At 45.0% G+C, this 24,332-nt stretch overlaps 2 protein-coding genes across 3 annotated transcripts in view; one reads left to right on the forward strand and one right to left on the reverse strand.

Annotated features, from left to right (window-relative positions):
• Positions 1-24,332, forward strand: part of nf1 (neurofibromin 1) — a 202,250-nt gene that overhangs the window by 103,071 nt on the left and 74,847 nt on the right. The gene's annotated exons all lie outside the window — the stretch shown is intronic.
• evi2b (ecotropic viral integration site 2B) lies at positions 624-8,786 on the reverse strand. The gene is made up of 2 exons (XM_008121276.3): positions 8,359-8,786; positions 624-3,000 (listed from the first exon to the last, which is right to left on the reverse strand). Exon 2 carries the CDS (start codon positions 2,934-2,936, stop codon positions 2,028-2,030), a length of 909 nt encoding a protein of 302 aa, XP_008119483.2. The 5' UTR covers positions 2,937-3,000; positions 8,359-8,786; the 3' UTR covers positions 624-2,027.

Raw genomic sequence — 24,332 nt, forward strand, 5'->3', positions numbered from 1 at the left:
GTCATGGGGTTTCTGTGTGCCAAGTTAGTTCCAGGTCCTTTGTTGGTGGAATTTGTTGGTGGAGTTCAGAGTGCTGTTAGATTGCAGGTGAACTATACATCCCAGTACTTACAAGTCCTATAAATCATGGTGAATTCTCCCCAATCCTCTCTAGTATGTTCAGTTGCTGACCAATTCCTCTGTTTGGAAAGGGTTAAGGGAGAGGCAGTGGGCGGGGTCATGCAAATTCCACAGCAATGGAGAGAGTAAGAAACACTGGGGTGTCTGTGGTGGAGGAAAAACAAAATCTAGGCTGAAATTGTCCTCGTAAGAAAGCTTTCATTTGAGTGGTGGGCAGTATGGTGTCTGTAGAAGACATTGGCAGGGCTCTAGGACATGTTCATGGCCTTCACTATAACCCGCAATGTCATTGGAGGGAGGGCCATTGGTGTCTCTTGGATTGTGGGAACGATAGTTATTGTTATTATCTGAATCTGGCATTGAATAATTGTCATAGTGTGTAAGCCATCCTGAATCCACCTTTGGGGGTGAGAAGGGCGGGTTATAAGTATAGTAAATAAATAAATGAATTGTGGAAGTGGGAGCCTATTTGTGGAAGTGGACACCGCAGCCACACACATATATACATATTTTCACTTTTATTATGTGCATAGATTTCATTTTTTATTTCAAGACTGGGAGTCGAGGCAGCTTATACATTTTAAAGATTACAATTAAAGGGATACAAAAGCAATATTAAATCGGATTAAGCTCTGACCATACCTTCTAAAAGAATTTTAAGAACAACAAGGAGGGAGCCAGTATGGCATCCTTAGGGAGAGAATTCTAAAATATAGGGGCAGCCACCCGGAAGCTTTTTCTCTTGACTTCACTGTTGTATATGAAGGGCTTTTCTTCACATATACCCCAACCATCACAAGATCTTATACAGAGAAAATGCATTGAGTGTCTCTTGTAACCTTCTACTGGTGCTTAGCAAATTCAATATTAAGGTGGCTAAATAGCCAACTACTTAAAAGTACCGTAGTTTACGAAAACTAACTTAAGTTATCTGTAGTTGAGGGAAGAAGAGTAGAATACGATCTGATGGTCATAGCTCCTTGCATGTAGGCTAGGCGATTGGACATCCAGTTCAAAGAAAAGGAGACTGAATCGGAAGTACAGCTGTGCCTTCACGATCCAAAAGTACCAAATGCAGAAGACACAGTCATTGATTTAACTATCAATGTTAGTTGCCCAATGCTCAGGGCCCAAGTTCAAACACCACGCCATGAGTTCGAAAGCCCAACAGAGAGGATTCTGTGTTGATCGTGGCATGAAGGTTTCCCTTAAAAATAGTATTGTGGTCCAAATGGATCTGCCATTGGGATGAGAGTCCACCACTGAATAATACTTAATGCTTGTGTCCATCTTGTGGCTTTCTTGAAGGCATTTGGTGAAGAATATGAGAAGCCAGGTGAGATGGACCTGTTGACTTTGCAGTGCTAATAATGTGGGCATTGTGGTTTCTCTTTGCTTACAAAAGCATTGAGCAGAAAAGCGGATCAGGTTCTCTGTTAAACGCTTTGGCTTCTGCAAAGAGGTTGTTATTTGCAAGAAGTTGTTGAAGATGTGATATGCAATAGTAGTCTATGGAATTCCATGAGACAGAGTTAAGGAGTGTGTGTAATATAGTAGTTAAGAGGTTAAATGCATAGGTTGGGGATGAATGGCTAGAGGGTAACTTTGGGAGGTTCCACTTTCTAGCCGGATGTACATATGTTTAGAGATAAGAATGGAATGTTCATGTCCTCCAATGTAGTCGGATGGCGTCTGGTTGTTGTCCAGTCTGCAATGTAAATAAGCTGTACATACTGCAATAAAGTTTGAGCTGCTTTTGATAGCTGAACTGAAAGGAGTCTGGAATTTATTCCGTCTGTCCTGAGCAGACAGCCAGAACATCAGAGGAGGAATTGAGACAGGGAAGGTGATTTGTCTCAATCAACCAATTGACAGAGTCCAGGGTTCCGAGTTTACAGCACTTTGAATCAGTTTGATAAGAGTTCGTCTGGTGGTGGAGGCAGCAGTAGTGCTTCGCTTGGCGTTTGATAGGTGGCATCGAGAGGCATCGGGCGGTGGATCTCAGCATATGGCTCAAGTGAAAGGGACTCTGGTTGAGTGGGACCGAGGTCCCCATTGAGGCCACCAAGCCAGTTGGGTGGAGGAGGCAGGTTAAGAGGCTCAGGGCTGTAAGCTTGAAGTGGAACGTCAACCATGTCGCTTGGTTCTTCAGAGACCGCCGTTTGTTCGCTTGTTGACGAGACCGAGTTCCCTGTTGCTGTAGGACCAGACTCCTCAGTGTCACATCTAGATGCAGTGTCCAGATCCTGCCTCGATTCAGACAAGGGCCCATCTGCGTTTTCCAGTAGCTGTGTCTCCTTGTTAAACTTCCATGGCAGGAGAGAGAGGACAGACACCCGCTTCAGGCCATTGGCCACTTCTTTGTCCGGCGCGACTTCTGGCACGTCTCCATCCGCAAAGGGGGAGCGACCAGCCCAGTGTGGAAGCGGCGAAGCGGCCTTCCTCCATCGCTTCCATAGGAAGATGCCGACAATAACGGCAATCATGATAATCAGGGTGACCCCAATTACGACTGCTGTTAATACATGTTCGTTGTGAGATTTGGGCCCCTCCGTTATGGGCTTCTGGGGCTTCGCCGTGGACAATGGCCTGTTGTTTTTGGTGGAACCTCCCAGTGTTCTTGTTTGGGAGGAATGCATTTGGGTGGTGAAAATCGTGTCGGCTTCTGTTGCTGTGACTGATGGAATCAGAGAGGGAGAGGAAGTGGAAGTGGAGGAGTTTGCAGCCCCCTTTGTCTCTGCAAAGATGGGGTTCCACCATATTTGCCCACAGAAGAACATGAGGATAGTGGGATTGGTGCTCATTGTTGTCATCATGCTGGCCAACCCCTCTGTGGCATAAAAAGAAGAAAATAGCTCTCCGAGTGTTGAATCTTGACTTCTGAAATAAGGATAATTAACAATTAATATTTTGGTATTTAATAATAATTATTAATTATTATTATTATTTATACACATAATAAAAGCGAAAATATGTATGTGTGTGTGGCTGAGATGGCCACTTACACAGACAATCCCCTACCTCCATAAATAGCTATAGCTCCCACTACTTTGGAGACACCAAAGGCTCTCCCTCCAATGACATTGCAGGTTATAGTGAGCTCATGAACATGTCCAAGAGTCCTGCCAATGTCCTTCACAAACATCATTCTGCCCCCTCCTCCAAGTGAAAGCTTTCATACGGGGCAATTTCATCCTAGATTGTCTGTTTTTCCTCCACCACAGACATCCCAGTGTTTCTGACTCTCTCCACTGTTGTGGAATTTGCATAACCCCACCCACTGTCTCTCCCATAACCCTTTCCTATTCTTTTCTATGGCACCCAACAGAGGAATTGATCAGCAATTCAGTAATTTTAATTTCTTGAATAATGATTTCTAGACTGCCTTTCAGTCTAGATAATAATAATAATAATTTATTATTTTTATTTATGACAGGTTGTTTAGCCCATGCTTCAGCCTACCTTACCAATTTTACCATACATTTCTAATTTGAACATACAGTAGTCTCACTTATCCAACACTCGCTTATTCAACGTTCTGGATTATCCCAACACATTTTTGTAGTCAATGTTTTCAATACATCGTGTTATTTTGGTGCTAAATTTGTAAATACAGTCATTACTACATAGCATTACTGCGTATTGAACTACCGGTACTTTTTCTGTCAAATTTGTTGTATAACATGATGTTTTGGTGCTTAATTTGTAAAATCATAACCTAATTTGATGTTTAATAGGCTTTTCCTTAATGCCTCCTTATTATCCAACATATTTGCTTATCCAACGTTCTGCCGGCCTGTTTATGTTGGATAAGTGAGACTCTACTGTATTAAAATTGCAGCAATAGGCAAAGTATAGCTCTGTGTAAACATGATATCATAGTATCGCCCGTGTTTCAAACACATACGCCCTATATGTTCATCTGGAAAGAAAAACACTTCTGGTGCATGACAGTTCTGCCTCTTTCAATGGTAGTTCATAGACTAGGACCTCAGGCATTGATCCTAATGCATTGGCAAGTCCCTATGGCTGCAGGAGGTCCTTTCAGATGGGTTCCAAGGCTCTTGAACATGGCTTGTTTTCTGTCTCATTGCTGACCGGGCAGTGAGATAATAAGAACTGAAATAGCATTAGAGGAAATCCTGACACTCATATTTGACTGCCAGCCCTTGGTTCAAAGCATGAGAGGCAGATCAGGAACCTTAAACTGATGTAGGAGCAAAATGGCTCATCTCCATCACCCTACGCTGGACCTACTCCAGTCGATCCCTACAGAAGACATAGAACACTGATTCCGAATTTATTTATTTATTGACCCTCCAACATTAGTACCCAAAGGGTTACAAATCAGGTTTTGGTCAACTTTAGATTTGGTTTTCTTATCTGGGGTCCTGATTCAGAAAATTGCATTGGATAGACCACATCAGCTCTCGTTTCTGATACAGAACACATACCATCCAGTAGTCATAGAATCATAGAATCATAGAATAGTAGAGTTGGAAGAGACCACATGGGCCATCTAGTCCAACCCCCTGCTAAGAAGCAGGAAATCGCATTCAAAGCACCCCCGACAGATGGCCATCCAGCCTCTGCTTAAAAGCCTCCAAGGAAGGCTGTGGGAAGGCTTCTGCTCTCCCACAGAAAACTATATTTAATAATCTAGAGCTAATGTGGTCTATCCAATGCAATATTCTGAATCAGTATCCCAAATAACCCCAGGAACCAATCTAAAAACAAAGACACAAAGGTGTTCACGCTTCCAGGGCGCCACATGGAACGGCTCCGCTCGGGTAGGGAGGAAGAGGAGAAGCAGCAGTCAGGAGGCTTGTTGTTGCACTTTTCCTGAGTAGTCAACATCCCCGTTGCCTAGGTGCTATAAGAGGGTTTCGTGAGATCAGTCGCTCTCATTGCAACAGTGTAGTAACTGTGAAGCTGTGGACTATATTTTAGTTCTGCTCATCCACAGAATGGTTGTCTGAGACACTGGAAGTAGCCCAAGAAAGAAGGAAGGCGAAAGGAAACAGTGATAGGGGGAAATATGCCCAACTAAACGCACAATTACGGAGGTTAGCCAGAAGAGACAAAGAACTATTTTTAAACAAGCAATGCATGGAAGAGGAAGAAGACAATAGAATAGGAAGGACAAGAGACCTCTTCCAGAAAATCAGAAACATCGGAAGCAAATTTCAGGCCAAAACGGGGATGATCAAAAACAAAGATGGCAGGGACCTAACAGAAGCTGAAGAGATCAAGAAAAGGTGGTGAGAATATACAAAAGATCTGTATGTGAAGGATAATAATATAGAGGATAGCTTTGACGGTGTGGTGAGTGAATTAGAACCAGACATCCTGAGGAGTGAGGTTGAATGGGCCTTAAGAAGCATTGCTAACAACAAGGCAGCAGGAGATGATGGGATCCCAGCTGAAGAGATCAAGAAAAGGTGGCGAGATCTTTTGTATAAAGATCTTTTTGTATAAAGAAAAGGTGGCGAGATCTTTTGTATAAAGATCTGTATAGGAAGGATAATTATATCGAGGATAGCTTTGACGGTATGGTGAGTGAATTAGAAGCAGACATCCTGAGGAGTGAGGTTGAATGGGCCTTAAGAAGCATTGCTAACAACAAGGCAGCAGGAGATGATGGGATCCCAGCTGAAGAGATCAAGAAAAGGTGGCGAGATCTTTTGTATAAAGATCTGTATAGGAAGGATAATTATATCGAGGATAGCTTTGACGGTATGGTGAGTGAATTAGAACCAGACATCCTGAGGAGTGAGGTTGAATGGGCCTTAAGAAGCATTGCTAACAACAAGGCAGCAGGAGATGATGGGATCCCAGCTGAAGAGATCAAGAAAAGGTGGCGAGAATATACAAAAGATCTGTATAGGAAGGATAATTATATCGAGGATAGCTTTGACGGTGTGGTGAGTGAATTAGAACCAGACATCCTGAGGAGTGAGGTTGAATGGGCCTTAAGAAGCATTGCCAATAACAAGGCAGCAGGAGATGATGGGATTCCAGCAGAGTTGTTTAAAATCTTGGAAGGTGATGCTGTCAAGGTGATGCATGCCATGTGCCAGCAAATATGAAAAACACAATTTTCTGAATCAGCACCCAAAATGACCCCAGGAACTAGCCTTAAAATGAAGACACCAAGAAAAAAATTGTTTGGTTGGACTGTGTTATTATCCGGAGTAGTAACGGCGTGGTCGCAGACCACATTTTAGTTTTTGCAGACCACTGGTGGTCCACAGACCACAGGTTGGGAACCACTGTTATAGAAGAACCTGTCTGAAATAGGAGGCCGGAAGAGTGAGCCATGAAGGGATATAATCGGCAACCCTACTATTTCCTTTGGGAAGACCTCAGGAAGAAGATCTTCAAATGGAGATTGAGTTGTTATTTTGGGGGAATGCTTTAGTTGCGTGTTTCTGCGTGGCGGCAGCGTGGACTAGATGGCCCTTGATATCCCAATTCTGTGATTGTATATATGTGGCCCTTGGCTCCCAGCTAGCTCTATATGTAGCTCTCAAGCTATGAAAAGTGTTGTACCCTTGCAGATAGAATCCTGTAGATAGATCTTTAAAAATTCAAAAAGAATGTGAATGTTCAATGTGTTGTCAAAGGCTTTCATGGCCGGAATCACTGAGTTGCTATGAGTTTTCTGGGCTGTCTGGCCATGTTCCAGAAGCATTCTTTCCTGACGTTTCTCCCACATCTATGTCTGGCATCCTCGGAGGTTGTGAGGTGGATGTTCATTTGAAATCCTTCAGGTTGAACAATTGGTTGCTTTTCTGTGATTCATCAACACCTCTCAATAACTTACTACTAGTGATCCTAACGGTATAACTAACTGCCATTGTATTCCTAGACATTTTCATAAGAAAGTAGTACAGTAGTCTCACTTATCCAAGCTAAATGGCCCAGCAGAAGCTTGGATAAGCGAATATCTTGGATAATAAGGAGGGATTAAGGAAAAGCCTATTAAACATCAAATTAGGTTATGATTTTACAAATTAAGCACCAAAGCATCATGTTTTACAACAAATTTGACAGAAAAAGCAGTTCAATACGCAGTAATGTTATGTTGTAATTACTGTATTTACAAATTTAGCACCAAAATATCACGATATATTGAAAACATTGACTACAAAAATGGCTTGGATAATCCAGAAACTTGGATAAACGAGGCTTGGATAAGTCAGACTCTATTTGACTACAAAAATGCGTTGGATAATCCAGAACGTTGGATAAGCAAGTGTTGGATAAGTGAGACTCTACTGTACTTACAAAGTCATGCATGCTCCAAGGCAAGGTACAATAGAGTCTGACTTATCCAAGCCTCGTTTATCCAAGTTTCTGGATTATCCAAGCCATTTTTGTAGTCAATGTTTTCAATATATCGTGATATTTTGGTGCTAAATTCGTAAATACAGTAATTACTACGTAACATTACTGCGTATTGAACTGCTTTTTCTGTCAAATTTGTTGTAAGACATGATGTTTTGGTGCTTCATTTGTAAAATCATAACCTAATTTGATGTTTAATAGGCTTTCCCTTAATCCCTCCTTATTATCCAAGATATTCGCTTATCCAACGTTCTGCCGGCCCGTTTATGTTGGATAAGTGAGACTCTACTGTATATCCAGATAACAGATGAAAAGAGGAGGTGCTGTTCTTCAGAAATGATTGAATTTCCATCGGCTGGTTTAAACTGAAATCCCACCCCTCCTTGTGTTTTCTTTTGAGCTGAAACTTCAGTTCTAAAAATGGGTGTTTTCCCCACAAAAACTCAGCATATTCTCAATTATTTTAATTTGGATTTTGGTGGTGACAGCTTATTGATGGAAGAGCCTGGCCATGACTTGGTCCTCAATGCTGAAATAAAATTGAGCTGGGGAAGATCATCCTAATCTATATATATAAAAGGGTAATGGAATCACGGCACCGGACAAAACAACTAAACTAAATGCCCCACAACCATGAAAATTGACAGCACAACCTCTCATCCACGCCTCTACGTTCATACAACAAAAAGAAAAGTAAAATTAAGTCCTAGCCACAGCAACGCGTGGCCGGGCACAGCTAATTTTAATATAATTTGCTTGTTTGAGGTCGCAAAAAAGAGCCCTCTCTATAGATCAGAGAACACAGTTCTGAGTTATATCGGCTTTAGAGGTTCTGAGTTGACTTGGTTTCTTTTGTGAACGAAAGAAGAAGCATAAAATCGGTCTTACCTGTTGGATCCCGTCCCTCGTTCTAACCAGCTTCTGGTTTGTACACCCGCATTTTAATGTTCCAAGAGCAGGGAAGTGAGAACATAACAAAGAGCTTGAAATATTTGGTGGTTCACACATTGCAAAAGGGTCCTATTTTGACATAAAGAGGAAGTTTATCAACGCTTGATGCAGGAAGCAGAAAAAACGGAGAAGTGATTAAGAATGTTTCTGTTTGCGCCGACAAAGGCTATGGCGAAGGCGTCCGCCTCCATCCAGACGTTTTCGGTTCTCATCCACACTTCAGAGCAGCAGAAATGGAAATGGGAAGTTTTATCTCACAACTGTTCTACAATATAGCTAGAAATTGTCCTTCTGGGGCCAAAGAGTTACCAGTTTGGTAGGACTAACAATCTGCTGGTCTATCTTTTTATGTTCCTACGGTCACTTCTCTATCACTAGGAACTAGCAAAGTAGCATTTGTGGATGATCTCTTCACTGTGCGTAAGAAAATTTGGTGCAATTTGCGCTATCCTTCCTTCCCAGGCTTTCTTTTTTGGTGAAATGAACCATGGACAACGGTTATGTCTGTAAAGGTCCTCACTTTGGATGATCAGATTCTCTGTCTTAACAACACTAGGTTGTGGCTGAACCTTATGTGAGCAAGGAAACTAAATAGGAAACCTTATAATTGCAGAAAATAATAATAATAATAATAATAATAATAATAAGAAGAAGAAGAAGAAGAAGAAGAAGAAGAAATCCAGCATATCTATCTTGTTTGCTGTGTCATAATAAAATAATAATAATAATAATAATAATCCCAAAATTCAGACTGTGCAAGGAAGCTGATGAAACCATTGATCATATCCTCAGCTGCTGTAAGAAAATCGCACAGACAGACTACAAACAGAGGCACAACTATGTGGCGCAAAGGATTCATTGGAACTTATGCCTCAAGTACCATCTCCCTGCAGTAAAGAACTGGTGGGATCAGAAACCTGCAAAAATATTGGAAAATGAGCACGCAAAGATACTGTGGGACTTCCGAATCCAGACTGACAAAGTTCTGGAACACAACACACTAGACATCACAGTTGTGGAAAGGAAAAAGGTTTGGGTCATTGATGTCGCCATCCCAGGTGACAGTCGCATTGACGAAAAACAACAGGAAAAACTCAGGACCTCAAGACTGAACTTCAAAGACTCTGGCAGAAACCAGTGCAGGTGGTCCCGGTGGTGATGGGCACACTGGGTGCCGTGCCAAAAGATCTCAGCCGGCATTTGGAAACAATAGACATTGACAAAATTACAATCTGCCAGCTGCAAAAGGCCACCCGACTGGAATCTGCACACATCATCCGAAAATACATCACACAGTCCTAGACACTTGGGAAGTGTTCGACTTGTGATTTTGTGATACGAAATCCAGCATATCTATCTTGTTTGCTGTGTCATGCATTAATAATAATAATAATAATAATAATAATAATAATAATAATAATGATAATAATACAACTTTATTTATGTCCTGCCTTTCTCCCCTAGTAAACTCAGAGCGGATTACAGCATTTACATACATTGGCAAACATTCAATGCCTTTATAGTTATATACAATGAAGACACACAAACAGAGGCAAAGGCTTCTCCTTTCATTTCCGGCTTCTGGAGGCTCTCTGGGGAAGGGCTTTTCTCCATTTTCAAGCCAAGGAGCCTGTGTTGTCACCTCCTAGTTGTGTTACTGGCAGGATTGCTTTTACATACTTAGGCAAACACTCAATGCCTTTACAGTCATATACAGTGAAGACACACAAACAAAAGCAAAGGCTTCTCCTTTCATTTCCGGCTTCTGGAGGTAGTGCTCATCTCTGGCTCTGGAGAGGTGTTTTTCTCTATTTTCAAGCCAAGGAGCCTGTGTTGTCACCTTATGGTTGTGTTGCTGGCAGGATTGCTTTTACATACTTAGGCAAACAATGCCTTTACAGTCATATACAGTGAAAACACACAAACAAAGGCAAAGGCTTCTCCTTTCATTTCCGGCTTCTGGAGGTAGTGCTCATTTCTGGCTCTGGGGAGTTGCTTGTCTCCATTTTCAAGCCGAGATGCCTGCATTGTCACCTCCTGGTTATGTGGCTGGCAAGATTGCTTGGAACGTCTCTTTGCCTTTTCCCACTGGAGCGGTACCTATTTATCTACTCACTTCTGCATGTTTTAGAACTGCTAGGTTGGCAGGAGCTGGAGCTGGCAAACGGGAGCTCACCCCGTCTTGTAGATTCGAACTACCAACCTTCAGGTCAGGAGTTCAGCCAACCTTCAGGTCAGCAGTTCAGCAGCACACCATGAAGGTTTACCACTTCTTTAAAAACTCGCTTTGCTTATTTGGAACCCACTTGATCATAACCCTCCCCCTTTCTCCCTCTCTAATCCTCACCTTCTCGGTTTATTTGTTCTATTTTTGTGTATGAAGTAGGAACTAAGGGGCTGTGTCAAGCTGAAAAGCCGGAATCTGTTCATGTGGACACGGCTGCTGTCTTTGTTCGTGCTTAAAGTCGTGCTCTTTGTATTACTTGCGTTCACTTTTAATCTGGGTTTTCAAAGTTTTTCAAAGATGGGAACTGTGTGTAGCCTGGTTTAAGAGATTTAAACCAGAGCAACCCAAGCACCAGAGCTCCATTGGAGAGCCTTGGACAAGGCACGATCTAGGGACAAATGGGGGTGGAGTGACATAATTCTTTATGTCCTGTCGGGGGGGGGGGGGGAAACATGTAATAAATGGACAGACAATCCCTATTTAGTGTCAAGAGGAAGAGTGAATGAATTGGCCCTGAGAGGGATAGGCCGACTGTGCACCACCCATAGACTCATGAAATTGGAAGAGACTACAAGGGACGTCCCGTCCATAACCCCCGCTTGCTGCTTATTGCTTCATCGTGGTCAATGCCAGAGTTCCCTATTACATCATGGACCTCAAATTAGCTTTGCTGGAAGACCAAACGTCTCCTTCTATAAACCGTCCCTCTCAATAGGAGTGGTCCCATCTGTGGTCCTGGAAAGCTGGATGATGTATGAGGCTCTCCTTCAGATAAGCAGTACCACGTGAAAGAGAAGGACGTGTCAGCCATGGAAAAAGCTAGAAAACCAGCAACTCCTCCTTTATTCCCACTCCCTCATTTATTCCTACTCCCTTCTTTCCCAGGATCCTAGGGATGCACATAGGGCCACTGTTTACTGTTCTGAGGCCAGCATCTCCAGTGTCCTACACCAGCAGAGTCCAATCTGTTTGCTGCATTCGTCACGAAACGTATAGCTCAGTTCATTAAGCCTCTGGCAGCTAATTAATTTTCCAAAAGAGCTGCCGTGGGGCGTGCTTTCTCTTCCAAACCTACATCTGATGCCTACCTGGGTGTCTTTTCCCTCTGAGCCATTTCTCTCTTGGCATTTGAGGAAACACTGAGCAGGAAGTGCTGTGTTCCTTTGTGGTTGCGAGTGGGTGTTTGTGCAGCTCGCAGCTCTTCCTCCTCGCTGGGATCAGCTGCTGTTTGTCTTCCAAGGAGAATGTTGCTTCTCTCTTTGCTGCTTCTGCTCAGGGCTGAAGGGACAGTTGCCAAAACATTTGGCGTAGGGCTCCAGTGGGAGTGCAGGTCTTTTCAAAGGAAGGTTGGCATGAAGGTTGCTGTTCTCCTTCACCAAACACAATAAACTCCTTAATTTATAGTCCTGAGTGGGGGGTGTTACCAGCATTCAGTTACTTGGCTCAGAATATACACTGAATGTCACCACTCCACCACATTTTCCTCCACTAGATATTGTTGTGATGGTTCGGGAGTCACAAAGTAAAATCCAGTCTTGCTGGAGAGCATCTAGCAGAGGAACGCTTTCCTAACGCATTCACGAGGAAGCCAGTTATAAATAAAGTTCTTCATCCAAGGCTCTTGGGATGGCTATTTGTCAGATCCCATCTCCCTGTATAGACCATCTCGGGCACTTCGGTCAGCGGAGGAGGCTCTACTCTTGGTCCCACCACCATCACAAGCATGGCTGGTGGGAATGAAAGTGGTGGGAATGAGAGAGGGGGCCCTGCTGTCAGTCTCACTCCCATCACAAGCGTGGCTGGTGGGAACGAGAATGGTGGGAATGAGAGGGGGGCCCTGCTCTCAGTCCCACCCCCGTCACAAGCACGACTGGTGGGAACGAGAGTAGTGGGAATGAGAGAGGGGGCCCTGCTCTCAGTCCCACCCCAGTCACAAGCGCGGCTGGTGGGAACGAGAGCAGTGGGACCGAGAGAGAGGGCCCTGCTCTCAGTCCCACTCCCATCACAAGCGCGGCTGGTGGGAACGAGAGTGGTGGGAACGAGAGAGAGGCCCTGTTCTCAGTCCCACTCCCATCACAAGCGCGACTAGTGGGAACGAGAGTAGTGGGAATGAGAGAGGGGGCCCTGCTCTCAGTCCCACCCCAGTCACAAGCGCGGCTGGTGGGAACGAGAGCGGTGGGAACGAGAGAGAGGGCCCTGCTCTCAGTCCCACTCCCATCACAAGCGCGGCTGGTGGGAACGAGAGTGGTGGGAACGAGAGAGAGGCCCTGTTCTCAGTCCCACTCCCATCACAAGCGCGACTAGTGGGAACGAGAGTAGTGGGAATGAGAGAGGGGGCCCTGCTCTCAGTCCCACCCCAGTCACAAGCGCGGCTGGTGGGAACGAGAGCGGTGGGAACGAGAGAGAGGGCCCTGCTCTCAGTCCCACTCCCATCACAAGCGCGGCTGGTGGGAACGAGAGTGGTGGGAACGAGAGAGGGGGCCCTGCTCTCAGTCCCACTCCCATCACAAGCGCGGCTGGTGGGAACGAGAGTGGTGGGAACGAGAGAGAGGCCCTGTTCTCAGTCCCACTCCCATCACAAGCGCGACTAGTGGGAACGAGAGTAGTGGGAATGAGAGAGGGGGCCCTGCTCTCAGTCCCACCCCAGTCACAAGCGCGGCTGGTGGGAACGAGAGCGGTGGGAACGAGAGAGAGGGCCCTGCTCTCAGTCCCACTCCCATCACAAGCACGGCTGGTGGGAACGAGAGTGGTGGGAACGAGAGAGGGGGCCTTGCTCTCAGTCTCACCCCCGTCACAAGCGCGACTGGTGGGAATGAGAGTAGTGGGAACGAGAGTGGTGGGAATGAGAGCGGTGTTTCTCATCTCTGGTGTGTGTTAGTGCTATCAGCTTCTGCTTCTTAATTTAGCTGGAGTCTTTTATTTGTGGACTCCCTTTCTTCCTTTCTCAAAGCACAATATCATTTATTTATTTAGTCCTGGCACTGTACATGACACTTAACAAAGAAAGCAACAACAAAGCAGTTCCTTACCTTCAGGCTGACAATCTAGTTAAGACATACCATAAAAGGAAGCAGGAACGAACGGCATTGTGGGAGGGGGTTAAGCCTTGCGTACATAGCCTTTTCCTTTCTCTTTCCAAGGCCAGGGCAGTGGCAGTTAGGGTTGATGGAGGGCCTTTCAATTGCTTCTGCGCCTTGGCATGCCTCTTCTTCTCTCTCTCTCTGAAGCCAGGGCAGTGGCAGCTGGGATGGAGGGAGGACCATGTGCTTCTAGGCATGATGGAGTTGTGTCTCTCTCTTCTCTCCCTCCAATGCCAGGACAGTGGCAGTTCGGGTGGAGGGAGGACCTTCATCTCCTTCTAGACCTAGGCATGATGGAGTTGTGTTCCCCTCTTCTCTCCCTTCAAAGCCAGGACAGTGGCAGTTGGGATAGAGGGAGGACCTTCATGTCCTTCTAGACCTAGGCATGATGGAATTATGCCTCCCTCTTCTCTCCCTCTGAAGCCAGAGCAGTGGCAGTTGGGATGGAGAGAGGACCTTCTTCTGCTAGACCTAGGCATGATGGAGTTGTGCCTCCTTCTTCTCTCCCTCTGAAGCCAGAGCAGTGGCAGTTGGGATAGAGGGAGGACCTTCATCTCCTTCTAGACCTAGGCATGATGGAATTATGCCTCCCTCTTCTCTCCCTCTGAAGCCAGAGCAGTGGCAGTTGGGATGGAGAGAGGACCTTCTTCTGCTAGACCTAGGCATGATGGAGTTGTGCCTCCTTCTTCTCTCCCTCTGAAGCCAGAGCAGTGGCAGTTGGGATAGAGGGAGGACCTTCATCTCCTTCTAGACCTAGGCATGATGGAGTTGTGTCTCCCTCTTCTCCCCCTCCAAAGCCAGCACAGTGGCAGTTGGAATGGAGGGAGGACCTTCATCTTCTAGACCTAGGCATGATGGAATTGTGTCTCCCTCTTCTCCCCCTCCAAAGCCAGCACAGTGGCAGTTGGAATGGAGGGAGGACCTTCATCTTCTAGACCTAGGCATGATGGAGTTGCGTCTCCCTCTTCTCCCCCTCCAAAGCCAGCACAGTGGCAGTTGGAATGGAGGGAGGACCTTCATCTCCTTCTAGACCTAGGCATGATGGAGTTGTGTCTCCCTCTTCTCCCCCTCCAAAGCCAGCACAGTGGCAGTTGGAATGGAGGGAGGACCTTCATCTCCTTCTAGACCTAGGCATGATGGAGTTGCGTCTCCCTCTTCTCCCCCTCCAAAGCCAGCACAGTGGCAGTTGGAATGGAGGGAGGACCTTCATCTCCTTCTAGACCTAGGCATGATGGAGTTGTGTCTCCCTCTTCTCCCCCTCCAAAGCCAGCACAGTGGCAGTTGGAATGGAGGGAGGACCTTCATCTCCTTCTAGACCTAGGCATGATGGAGTTGCGTCTCCCTCTTCTCCCCTCCAAAGCCAGCACAGTGGCAGTTGGGATGGAGGGAGGACCTTCATCTCCTAGACCTAGGCATGATGGAGTTGCGTCTCCCTCTTCTCTCCCTCCAAAGCCAGCACAGTGGCAGTTGGGGTGGAGGGAGGACCTTCATCTCCTTCTAGACCAGTGATTCCCAAAGTGGGCACAACCACCCTAGTGGGCACTGCAGCAATCCAGGGGGGCAGTGATGGCACCTATTAGGACACAGGGGCAGAGCTAGAGGAGTGGGCATGGCTTCTTCCCAAGAGCCCGAGACAGGGCTGCTCTATACCTCTCCTGAGACGCTTGTTGGGACACAGAGGGTGGAGCTAGGGAAGGGGGCAGGGCCTCCTTCCAAGAGCCTGAGACAGGGCTGAGCCTCTATACCTCTCCTGAGAGGCCTTTTAGGACTAAGGGGCAGAGCTAGGGGTGGGGACAGGGCCTCTTCCCAAGAGCGCGAGACAGGGCTGAGCCTCTATACCTCTCCTGAGAGGCCGTTTAGGACTAAAGGCCGGACTAGGGGTGGGGGCGGGGCGTCTTCCCAAGAGCCCGAGACAGGGCTGAACCTCTATACCTCTCCTGAGAGGCCGTTTAGGACTAAAGGGTGGAGCTAGGGGTGGGGGCGGGGCCTCCTTCCAAGAGCCCGAGACAGGGCTGAGCCTCTATACCTCTCCTGAGAGGCCGTTTAGGACTAAGGGGCGGGGCTAGGGTTGGGGGCGGGGCCTCTTCCAAAGAGCGCGAGACAGGGCTGAGCCACTGTATATTTGTTAGAACACGGGGGCGGGGTATAGAGGTTCAGCCCCATCAGGCACTTGGGAAGAGGCCCCGCCCCCTCCTCTAGCCCCGCCCCCTGTGTCCTGGCAGGCACCGCAGGACAGGGATAGAAGCTCAGCCCTGCCTCAGAGCTCGTAACTCCGCCCATCCCAATCCTGGCCACCCATTTGTGGGAGGACCTTCATCTGCTAGACCTGGGCATGACCTCTGGAGGCCACTGTGTTTGGAGCTTGGTCTACTCTACACTGAATATCAGTGGATCTCCAGTCTTTCCCAGTTCCATCTGGAGATAGTGAAGATTGAAACTAGGATGTTGTGTGTTAGTGTGTTAAGGCCCCTTCTCTGAACTTTGGATGCTCCAGATGTCATGGTTATTATCATCCTCATCTTTATTTTTATCCCATCTTTCCCCTCAAATTGGGATTCAAGTTGGCTTGCAAATTACACCGAACACGTTATAATTGCAAACATGCACCAAAAAAAGCCAACCGTGGAACGGAATGAAACTAGATTTGCTTGCAGAAATCTTGGACGTGCTTTTCAGCAAGCTGTAGTTGATGTTGCATCAGATATCCACCCTTGGGGAAAAACATTTGGCCTTTATGGATCGTGGATGAAAGTTTTGGAGGTTTTATGCATCTGGATATGTGTAATGTTCATTATCCCTTTGGGAGAGTGTCAGTTAACAACCAGACAAGTTTGCTGTGGATGCTTCCCTTGTCAGAAGAAGATGATTTCCAGAATAAAATTCTGAGTCACTTGGGAACTTGCTCATGTTAAAAAAGTATTTTCTTGCAGAGCAGAAAAGAAATGCACCTAAGCCAGAACCATCTGCCCGAAGTCTGGGCCAAAAGTGATTTGATATCCTTGCAGTGAAGAATTGCTCTTGCTAAGGATCATGCCATGCCGAGCACATTCAGCGGACGGATTAATCACTTGGCTATGTATGGAACAGGAGAAAAATCCCCGCCAGATTAGGACATTTTTGCCTTATCTTTCCTCTCCTCCCAGTGTGAGAAATCTTTCCGATCCTTCAGCCAGAAAGATCCTTATTTCTTCCTTTCTGAGACCCCGGAGAGAGGCAAATGGAAAGCCTAAGACCTCCGTCCAACTTTAGGTTATCTCTCCCTTTACATCGCAATGCGGTGATGACCAGCTGCAGGATATGAGTACAGTAGAGTCTCGCTTACCTAACATTCGCTTATTCTTTGGGTTATCCAATGCAGTTTGCCTTTTAGTAGTCAATGTTTTTGTAGTCCATTTTTCAATACATTGTGAAGTTTTGGTGCTAAATTCATAAATACATAGTGATTACTGGTTATTGAACTGCTTTTTCTGTCCATTTTTGTAAAACATGATATTTTGGTGCTAAATTTGTAAAATCATAATGTAATTTGATGTTTAATAGGCTTATCCTTAATCTCTCATTATCCAACATTTTCGCTTATCCAACGTTCTGCCGGCCCGTTTATGTTGGATAAGTGAGACTCTGCTGTATGTATGGAGAGGTATGTGTTGTTGAAGGCATTCATGGCCGGAATCACCGGGTTGCTGTGAGTTTTCTGGGCTGTCTGGCCATGGTCTAGAAGCATTCTCTCCTGACGTTTCACCCACATCCATGGCAGGCATCCTCAGAGGTTGTGAAGTCTGTTGGAAACTAGGCAAGTGGGGTTTATATATCTGTGGAAGGTCCAGGGTGGGAGAAAAAACTCTTATCTGTTGGTGGCATGCTCAAGAAGCATTCTCTCCTGATGTTTCACCCACATCTATGATAGGCATCCTCAGAGGTTGTGAGGTCTGTTGGAAACTAGGCAAGTGGGGTTTATATATCTGTGGAAGGTCCAGGGTGGGAGAAAAAACTCTTATCTGTTGGTGGCATGCTCCAGAAGCATTCTCTCCTGATGTTTCACCCACATCCATGGCAGGCATCTTCAGAGGTTGTGAGGACTGTTGGAAACTAGGTAAGTGGAGTTTATATATCTGCGGAGTCCAACAAAGGATTCCCCCAGGGAGGAAGCAGCCAGGCTTTGAAGCTGCCAGGCTATTAAATGTTAATCAAGGTGGCCAATGTCAGCAACCATTATTGCCGCTAACAGGGGAACAGGCCCAATATAATCACATAAAATCATAAGATAACAATTTAGACATCAGACAACACAATTTAAAAACAATTTAAGCAAGTCATAGTTAAAATTGACATAGTTAAAATGTTAAACAATCATCCAGTCTTTAAAGGTCCAATATAGGATAACATCTGGGCGATAAGCAAAACTGATTTAAGGAGTGTCTCTTACAAATAGGATATACATCAATTAGATACAACAGGTAGGGAAGATAAACCTGAACGGGAATCAAAGTAAGCAGGGCAAGTGTAGATATGGACCAGGTTATAACGTACTTTTTAAAATCTGGTTACCAGCATTAAAAAATTCTAAAATCAGGACAATAAATAAAGAATAACATTGAGAAAACGGGAATTCCAAACAGGAAACGATCAGAGTCAGCTAACATCTCCTAACAAAGGATTCCCCCAGGCAGGAGGCAGCCAAGCTTTGAAGCTGCAGGGGCATTCAACGCTAATCAAGGTGGCCAGTTGCAACATTCACACTTGCCTCCAACAGACAAGAGTTCTTTCTCCCATCCTGGACATCATTCCACAGGTATATAAACCCCACTTGCCTCGTTTCCAACAGACCTCACAACCTCTGAGGATGCCTGCCATAGATGTGGGCGAAACGTCAGGAGAGAATGCTTCTGGAACATGTCCATACAACCTGGAAAACTCACAGCAATCCTGTGGAGGGGTACACTGCTCAAGGCCCTTTCCTCTTAACAACAAGGCTGAAGGGGTTTATTAAAGTCAGTTTTGTGTAGGAGTGAGTTGCTGAATTCGGGTTGGCCTTTCCACATTTGCTCCCTTCCAAAGAAAATGTTCATCTGGCGCAGACCAGCTGCTTCTTCCTCATTAAAGCCGTGAAGTGACCACACCACGGGGGAAGACAAACCCGCCCTGGACATGAGAAGTCAGCATGAGGAACTGGGAGAGCGCTTTGTGCACTTAGGCGTGGGGCAGGAAGAAGCAGATGGGGTGAGGCAATTGCCGGGCTTGGCTGGGTCTCCTTCAGAGCATGAATTGCTGGGAAAGCAGAAATCACACTCTTGTGGGTCACCTATAATGCATCTCCCCATACAAACATCACAAAGTCTCCTCCTGCCTTCCTCCAGTTCACTCAAAGCATGATGATGTAGTTGAGGGTGATCCCCCAAAAATATAAGATAGTTCATAATCAGGGAACTTATAGTTTGCCAAGGACACCAGGCTGGATAATAAGAGTTAAATCTTGGACAATTTTCAAAAGGGACCAATGACCACCACAAGGAACGCTTCCCATGTTAATTCTGTGTACATTTGGTCAAGGGTTATATTCTATATTTTGCATTTCATATACAGTTCGAAAACATGCCAATGTGAGTAGATCAATAGGTACTGCTCTGACAGGAAGGTAATGGCGCTCCATGCAGTCATGCCGACCACATGACCTTGGAGGTGTCTGTGGACAATGCCGGATCTTCGGCTTAGAAATGGAGATGAGCACCAACTTCCAGAGTCAGATATGACTGGACTTAACGTCAGGGGAAAACCTTTACCTTTACCTATATTCTATATTTTGCATTTCATATATTTACTAGCTGTGCCCGGCCACGTGTTGCTGTGGCAAAGTAGGACTTTATTTTTCTTTTCTTTTTGTTGTATCAACCTAGAGGCGTGGATGATGGGTTGTGTTGTCAATTGTCAAGGTTGGGGGGCCTTTAGTTTTGTTGTTTTGTTGGTTGCTAGGATTCCATCACTCTTTTATATATATACTAGCTGTGCCCGGCCACGCGTTGCTGTGGCGAAGTCTGGTGGTCTGGGATATAAAGTATTGAGGAATTGGTGGTAGTTAAGGTCAAGGGTAAAGGTTTTCCCCAGACATTAAGTCCAGTCGTGTCTGACTCTGGAGGTTGGTGCTCATCTCCATTTCTAAGCCGAAGAGCCGGCGTTGTCCGTAGACTCCTCCAAGGTCATGTGGGATGACTGCATGGAGCGGTGTTACCTTCCCGCCGGAGCAGTACCTATTGATGCACTCACATTTGCATGTTTTCGAACTTCTGGGTTGGCAGAAGCTGGGGCTAACAGTGGGGGCTCTCTCCGCTCCCCCAATTCAAACCTGTGGCCTTTCGGTCCAGAAGTTCAGCAGCTCAGCGCTTTAACACGCTGCGCCATCAGGGGATATTATTTCCTAAAGGTTGTGAATATACAATATTTCTGATTGTTTTTTGTTTGTTTGTTGGAGGCAAGTATGAATGCTGCAATTAGGAAAAATGATTAGGATATAATGGCCTTGCAGCTTTAAAGCCTGGCTGTTTCCTCCCTGAGTGAATTTTTTGTTGGGAGGTGTTAGCTGGCCCTGATTGTTTCCTGTCTGGAATTCCCTTGCTTACAGAGTGGTGTTGTTTGCGATATTTTATGTGCTTCTACTGTCTGTGGCCCTGAGAAAACAGAGGATTTTCCAGACTTTGATGATGGGAATACTTTGTTGGGAGGTGTTAGCTGGCCCTGATTGTTTCCTGTCTGGAATTCCCTTGTTTTCAGAGTGGTGTTGTTTGCGATATTTTATGTGCTTCTACTGTCTGTGGCCCTGAGAAAACAGAGGATTTTCCAGACTTTGATGATGGGAATACTTTGTCGGGAGGTGTTAGCTGGCCCTGATTCTTTCCTGTTTGGAATTCCCTTGTTTTCAGAGTGGTGTTGTTTGCGATATTTTATGTGCTTCTACTGTCTGTGGCCCTGAGAAAACAGGATTTGCCAGACTTTGATGATGGGAATACTTTGTTGGGAGGTGTTAGCTGGCCCCGATTGTTTCCTGTGTGGAATTCCCGTTTATTTACTGTCCTGGTTTTAGAGATTATATTGTTCTGCATTATTCTATCCCAGTAATTATTTCATATTAAAGATGAATCTCACTTATCCAACATTTGCTTATACAATGTTCTGGATTATCCAACGCAGTCTGCCTTTTCATAATCAATGTTTTTGTAGTCAGTGTTTTAAATTCATTGTGATATATTAGTGGTAAATTTGTAAATACAGTGCAGTAGAGTCTCACTTATCCAACATAAACGGGCCGGCAGAACGTTGGATAAGCGAATATGTTGGATAATGAGGAATTAAGGATAACCCTATTAAACATCAAATTAAGTTATGATTTTACAAATTAAGCACCAAAACATCATGTTAGACAACAAATTTGTCAGAAAAGTAGTTCAGTACACAGTAATGCTATATAGTAATTACTGTATTTATGAATTTAGCACCAAAATATCACGATATATTGAAAGCATTGACTACAAAAATGCATTGGATAATCCAGAACGTTGGATAAGCGAGTGTTGGATAAGTGAGACTCTACTGTAAATACTACATAGCATTACTGCGCATGGAACTACTTTTTCTGTCAAATTTGTTGTATAATATGATGTTTTGGTGCTTAATTTGTATAACGATTACCTAATTTGATGTTTAATTGGCTTTTCCTGAATCCCTTCTTATTATCCAACATATTCACTTATCCTGCCGACCTGTTTACGTTGGATAAGTGAGACTCTACTGTATATTGATAATCTTAAATTATCTGCTTAGAACTGGATTATATGAGGCCCCTTCTTCACAGCTGTATAAAATGCACACTGAAGTGGATTATATGGTAGTGTGGAGTCAAGATAATCCAGTGCAAAGCAGATAATATAAGATTATAAATGGGTAATATAGCTGTGTTGAAGGGCCTTGAGTCTACACTGCCATATAATCCAGTGCAAATTAGATAATCTGTGGAAGAAGTCTAAGTGAGGCCTAAATCTGCCTGTCCCCTAACTGAAACCTGGCTGTCCCTTGGTTGCTAGGCAACCAAGTGGGCAGAGATTAGCCCTCTAAACTGGCAGCAATTGCATAAAAAAATTATTGCTCTCCCTCTAATTAGGACTTTATTTTTCTTTTCTTTTTGTTGTATCAACCTTGAAGTGTGGATGATGGGTTGTGTTGTCAAATTTTGAGGTTGGGGGGCCTGTACTTTTGTTGTTTTGTGAATTGCCGTGATGCCATCACTCTTTTATATATATAGATATAGAAGATAGCAGAAGGTCACAAGGGAAACCTTGATTAGCATTGAATGGCCTTTCAGCTTCAAAGCCTGGCTGCTTCCTGCCTGGGAGAATCCTTTGTTGGGAGGTGCTAGCTGGCCCTGATTGTTTCCTGCCCGAAATACCCTTTTTTCTGAGCATTGTTCTTTATTTTAGAGAGTTTTTTATATATATATGGGCGCCCCGGTGGCAATGTGTGTTGAAGCGCTGAGCTGCTGAACTTGCAGACCGAAAGGTCCCAGGTTCAAACCCCGGGAGCAGAGTGAGCGCCCGCTGTTAACCCCAGCTTCTGCCAACCTAGCAGTTCGAAAACTTGCAAATGTGAGTAGATCATTAGGTACCGTTCCGGCGGGAAGGTAACGGCGCTCCATGCAGTCATGCCAATGGCCACATGACCTTGGAGGTGTCTACGGACAACGCCGGCTCTTCGGCTTAGAAATGGAGATGAGCACCGATCCCAGAGTCAGACATGACTGGACTTAACGTCAGGGGAAAACCTTTACGTTTTACCTTTTTTTAATACTGGTAGCCAGATTTTGTTCATTTTCATGGTTTCCTCCTTTCTGTTGAAAATACCGTAATACATCTAAAATGTGAACCACTTTGATTTCAGTTGAAACCTAAATAGGCAGAATTTTCCAGAATCCTTTCTGGTCTCATGTGATGACAAAATGATAGAAGTTAGTGAAATCTAGTACCCATTGCCAGCATGGCCAGTGAGTGTCTCAGCAGGGGATTCTTGGAGCTGCAATCCTAGAAAATAACGGTTTCCAGGTTATTTGCAACCTGTCTCACAAGCAGCCTGTCTTGAAAAGGTGGGGTGATTACGCCTGGCATTATATGCATGGAAGCATGGCTGGGTGAGATAATGGGCTTGATAAGTGTATTTTGTTGTTAGGGGAGACAGGCAGCCTTGATGTGGGAAGAAACCAGATTGCTGTTTTATTCAGTGAGGTTTCCTGTTGAGAAATTAGCAGATTGGAGTGGAAGGAAGCCGTGGACAGGAGATACAGATTTTCTATTAGCAAATATAAAATACTGTGGGCCAAGTACATGTTTTGGCCTCAATACTAGGATGAATATCATGAAATCACTTACATCAGTGGTTCTCAACCAGTGGTTCTCCTTAGGTGTTTTGGCTGTTGTGGTTCAGTCTGATGAGGGGGGGGGGGGGTTAGATTTATGCAGGCTGATCCAGGAAATGTTGAAGGTTCTTAATTGTCAGTGGAAGGCTCTGAATTGTCAGAGGCCGCAGGCTAGCAGGGAAGCAGAAGTTATTGATAAACAGAATAGTAGTGAGGCAGAAATTAGTGATAAGTGTGACCTTTCACAGGATTTAGAACATCAACAATTTCCAGGTGGCTCTGGCAGCGAGTCAGAGGAGTCTTCCTTAGATAGAGATACAAGGTTAAGGTTAAGAGGTCATCATCCCAGATATTCCCTTAGAATAGCTGACAAACATGTGGGAACTCAAGGACAAAGGGATGCTTTCTTAGCCTGTAAGCATGGTTAAACAGGAGAGAAACAAGGAAGGATTTCAGACGAAGCAACATTGGTTTTGGGAAGCTAAGTTCCTGCCTTGTCTATGCTCATGGAATATAATTCTTGCTTTTGTTCATGCCTGGATCCTGTTTTGGATTGCTTTTTGGAGTTCATGCTGCCTTGTTTTCATGACTGATTGGCTGTATAAGAGACTTTGAACTATATTCTACAGATTCTCTTTACATTTGGATTACTGTTTTCACTGTCTATCTTTACATTTGGATTGTTGCTTTCTTTACTGCTTTTTATTCGGACTTTGCTATCTTTTATAAATAAACTGTAAAAACCAAGTCTGCTGTGGTGGAGTGTGTGTTAAGAGCAAGGTGAACCAGCGCTGAGGTGCAACATTGGCCTACAACTCCCAGAAATCCCAGCCAGTTTACCAGCTGTTGGAATTTCTGGGAGTTGAAGACCAAATCATCTGGGGACCCACAGTTTGAGAATCCCCGATTTACATAAACGACTTCCTGCAGCTCCTCCACGATGACATGATGGCAACAGTCTTGGACAGCAACGGCTCCCAAAGTGACCCATTTAAGATGGAATCAGGTGTCAAACAGGGATGTGTTATTGCCCCTACCTTATTTTCCATCTTCATCGCTATGATATACATGATCTTGTTGATGGGAAGCTTCCCACCGGAGTGGAAATCATCTGTTGGACAGATGGCAAGCTATTTAACCTCAGCAGGTTGAAAGCCAAAACCTGATATAGAATTCCAATATGCCGATGATAATGTTGTCTGTGTGCATT

This window comes from Anolis carolinensis, unplaced genomic scaffold (assembly GCF_035594765.1).
Source record: "Anolis carolinensis isolate JA03-04 unplaced genomic scaffold, rAnoCar3.1.pri scaffold_7, whole genome shotgun sequence".
NCBI classification, from domain to species: Eukaryota; Metazoa; Chordata; class Lepidosauria; order Squamata; family Dactyloidae; genus Anolis; species Anolis carolinensis.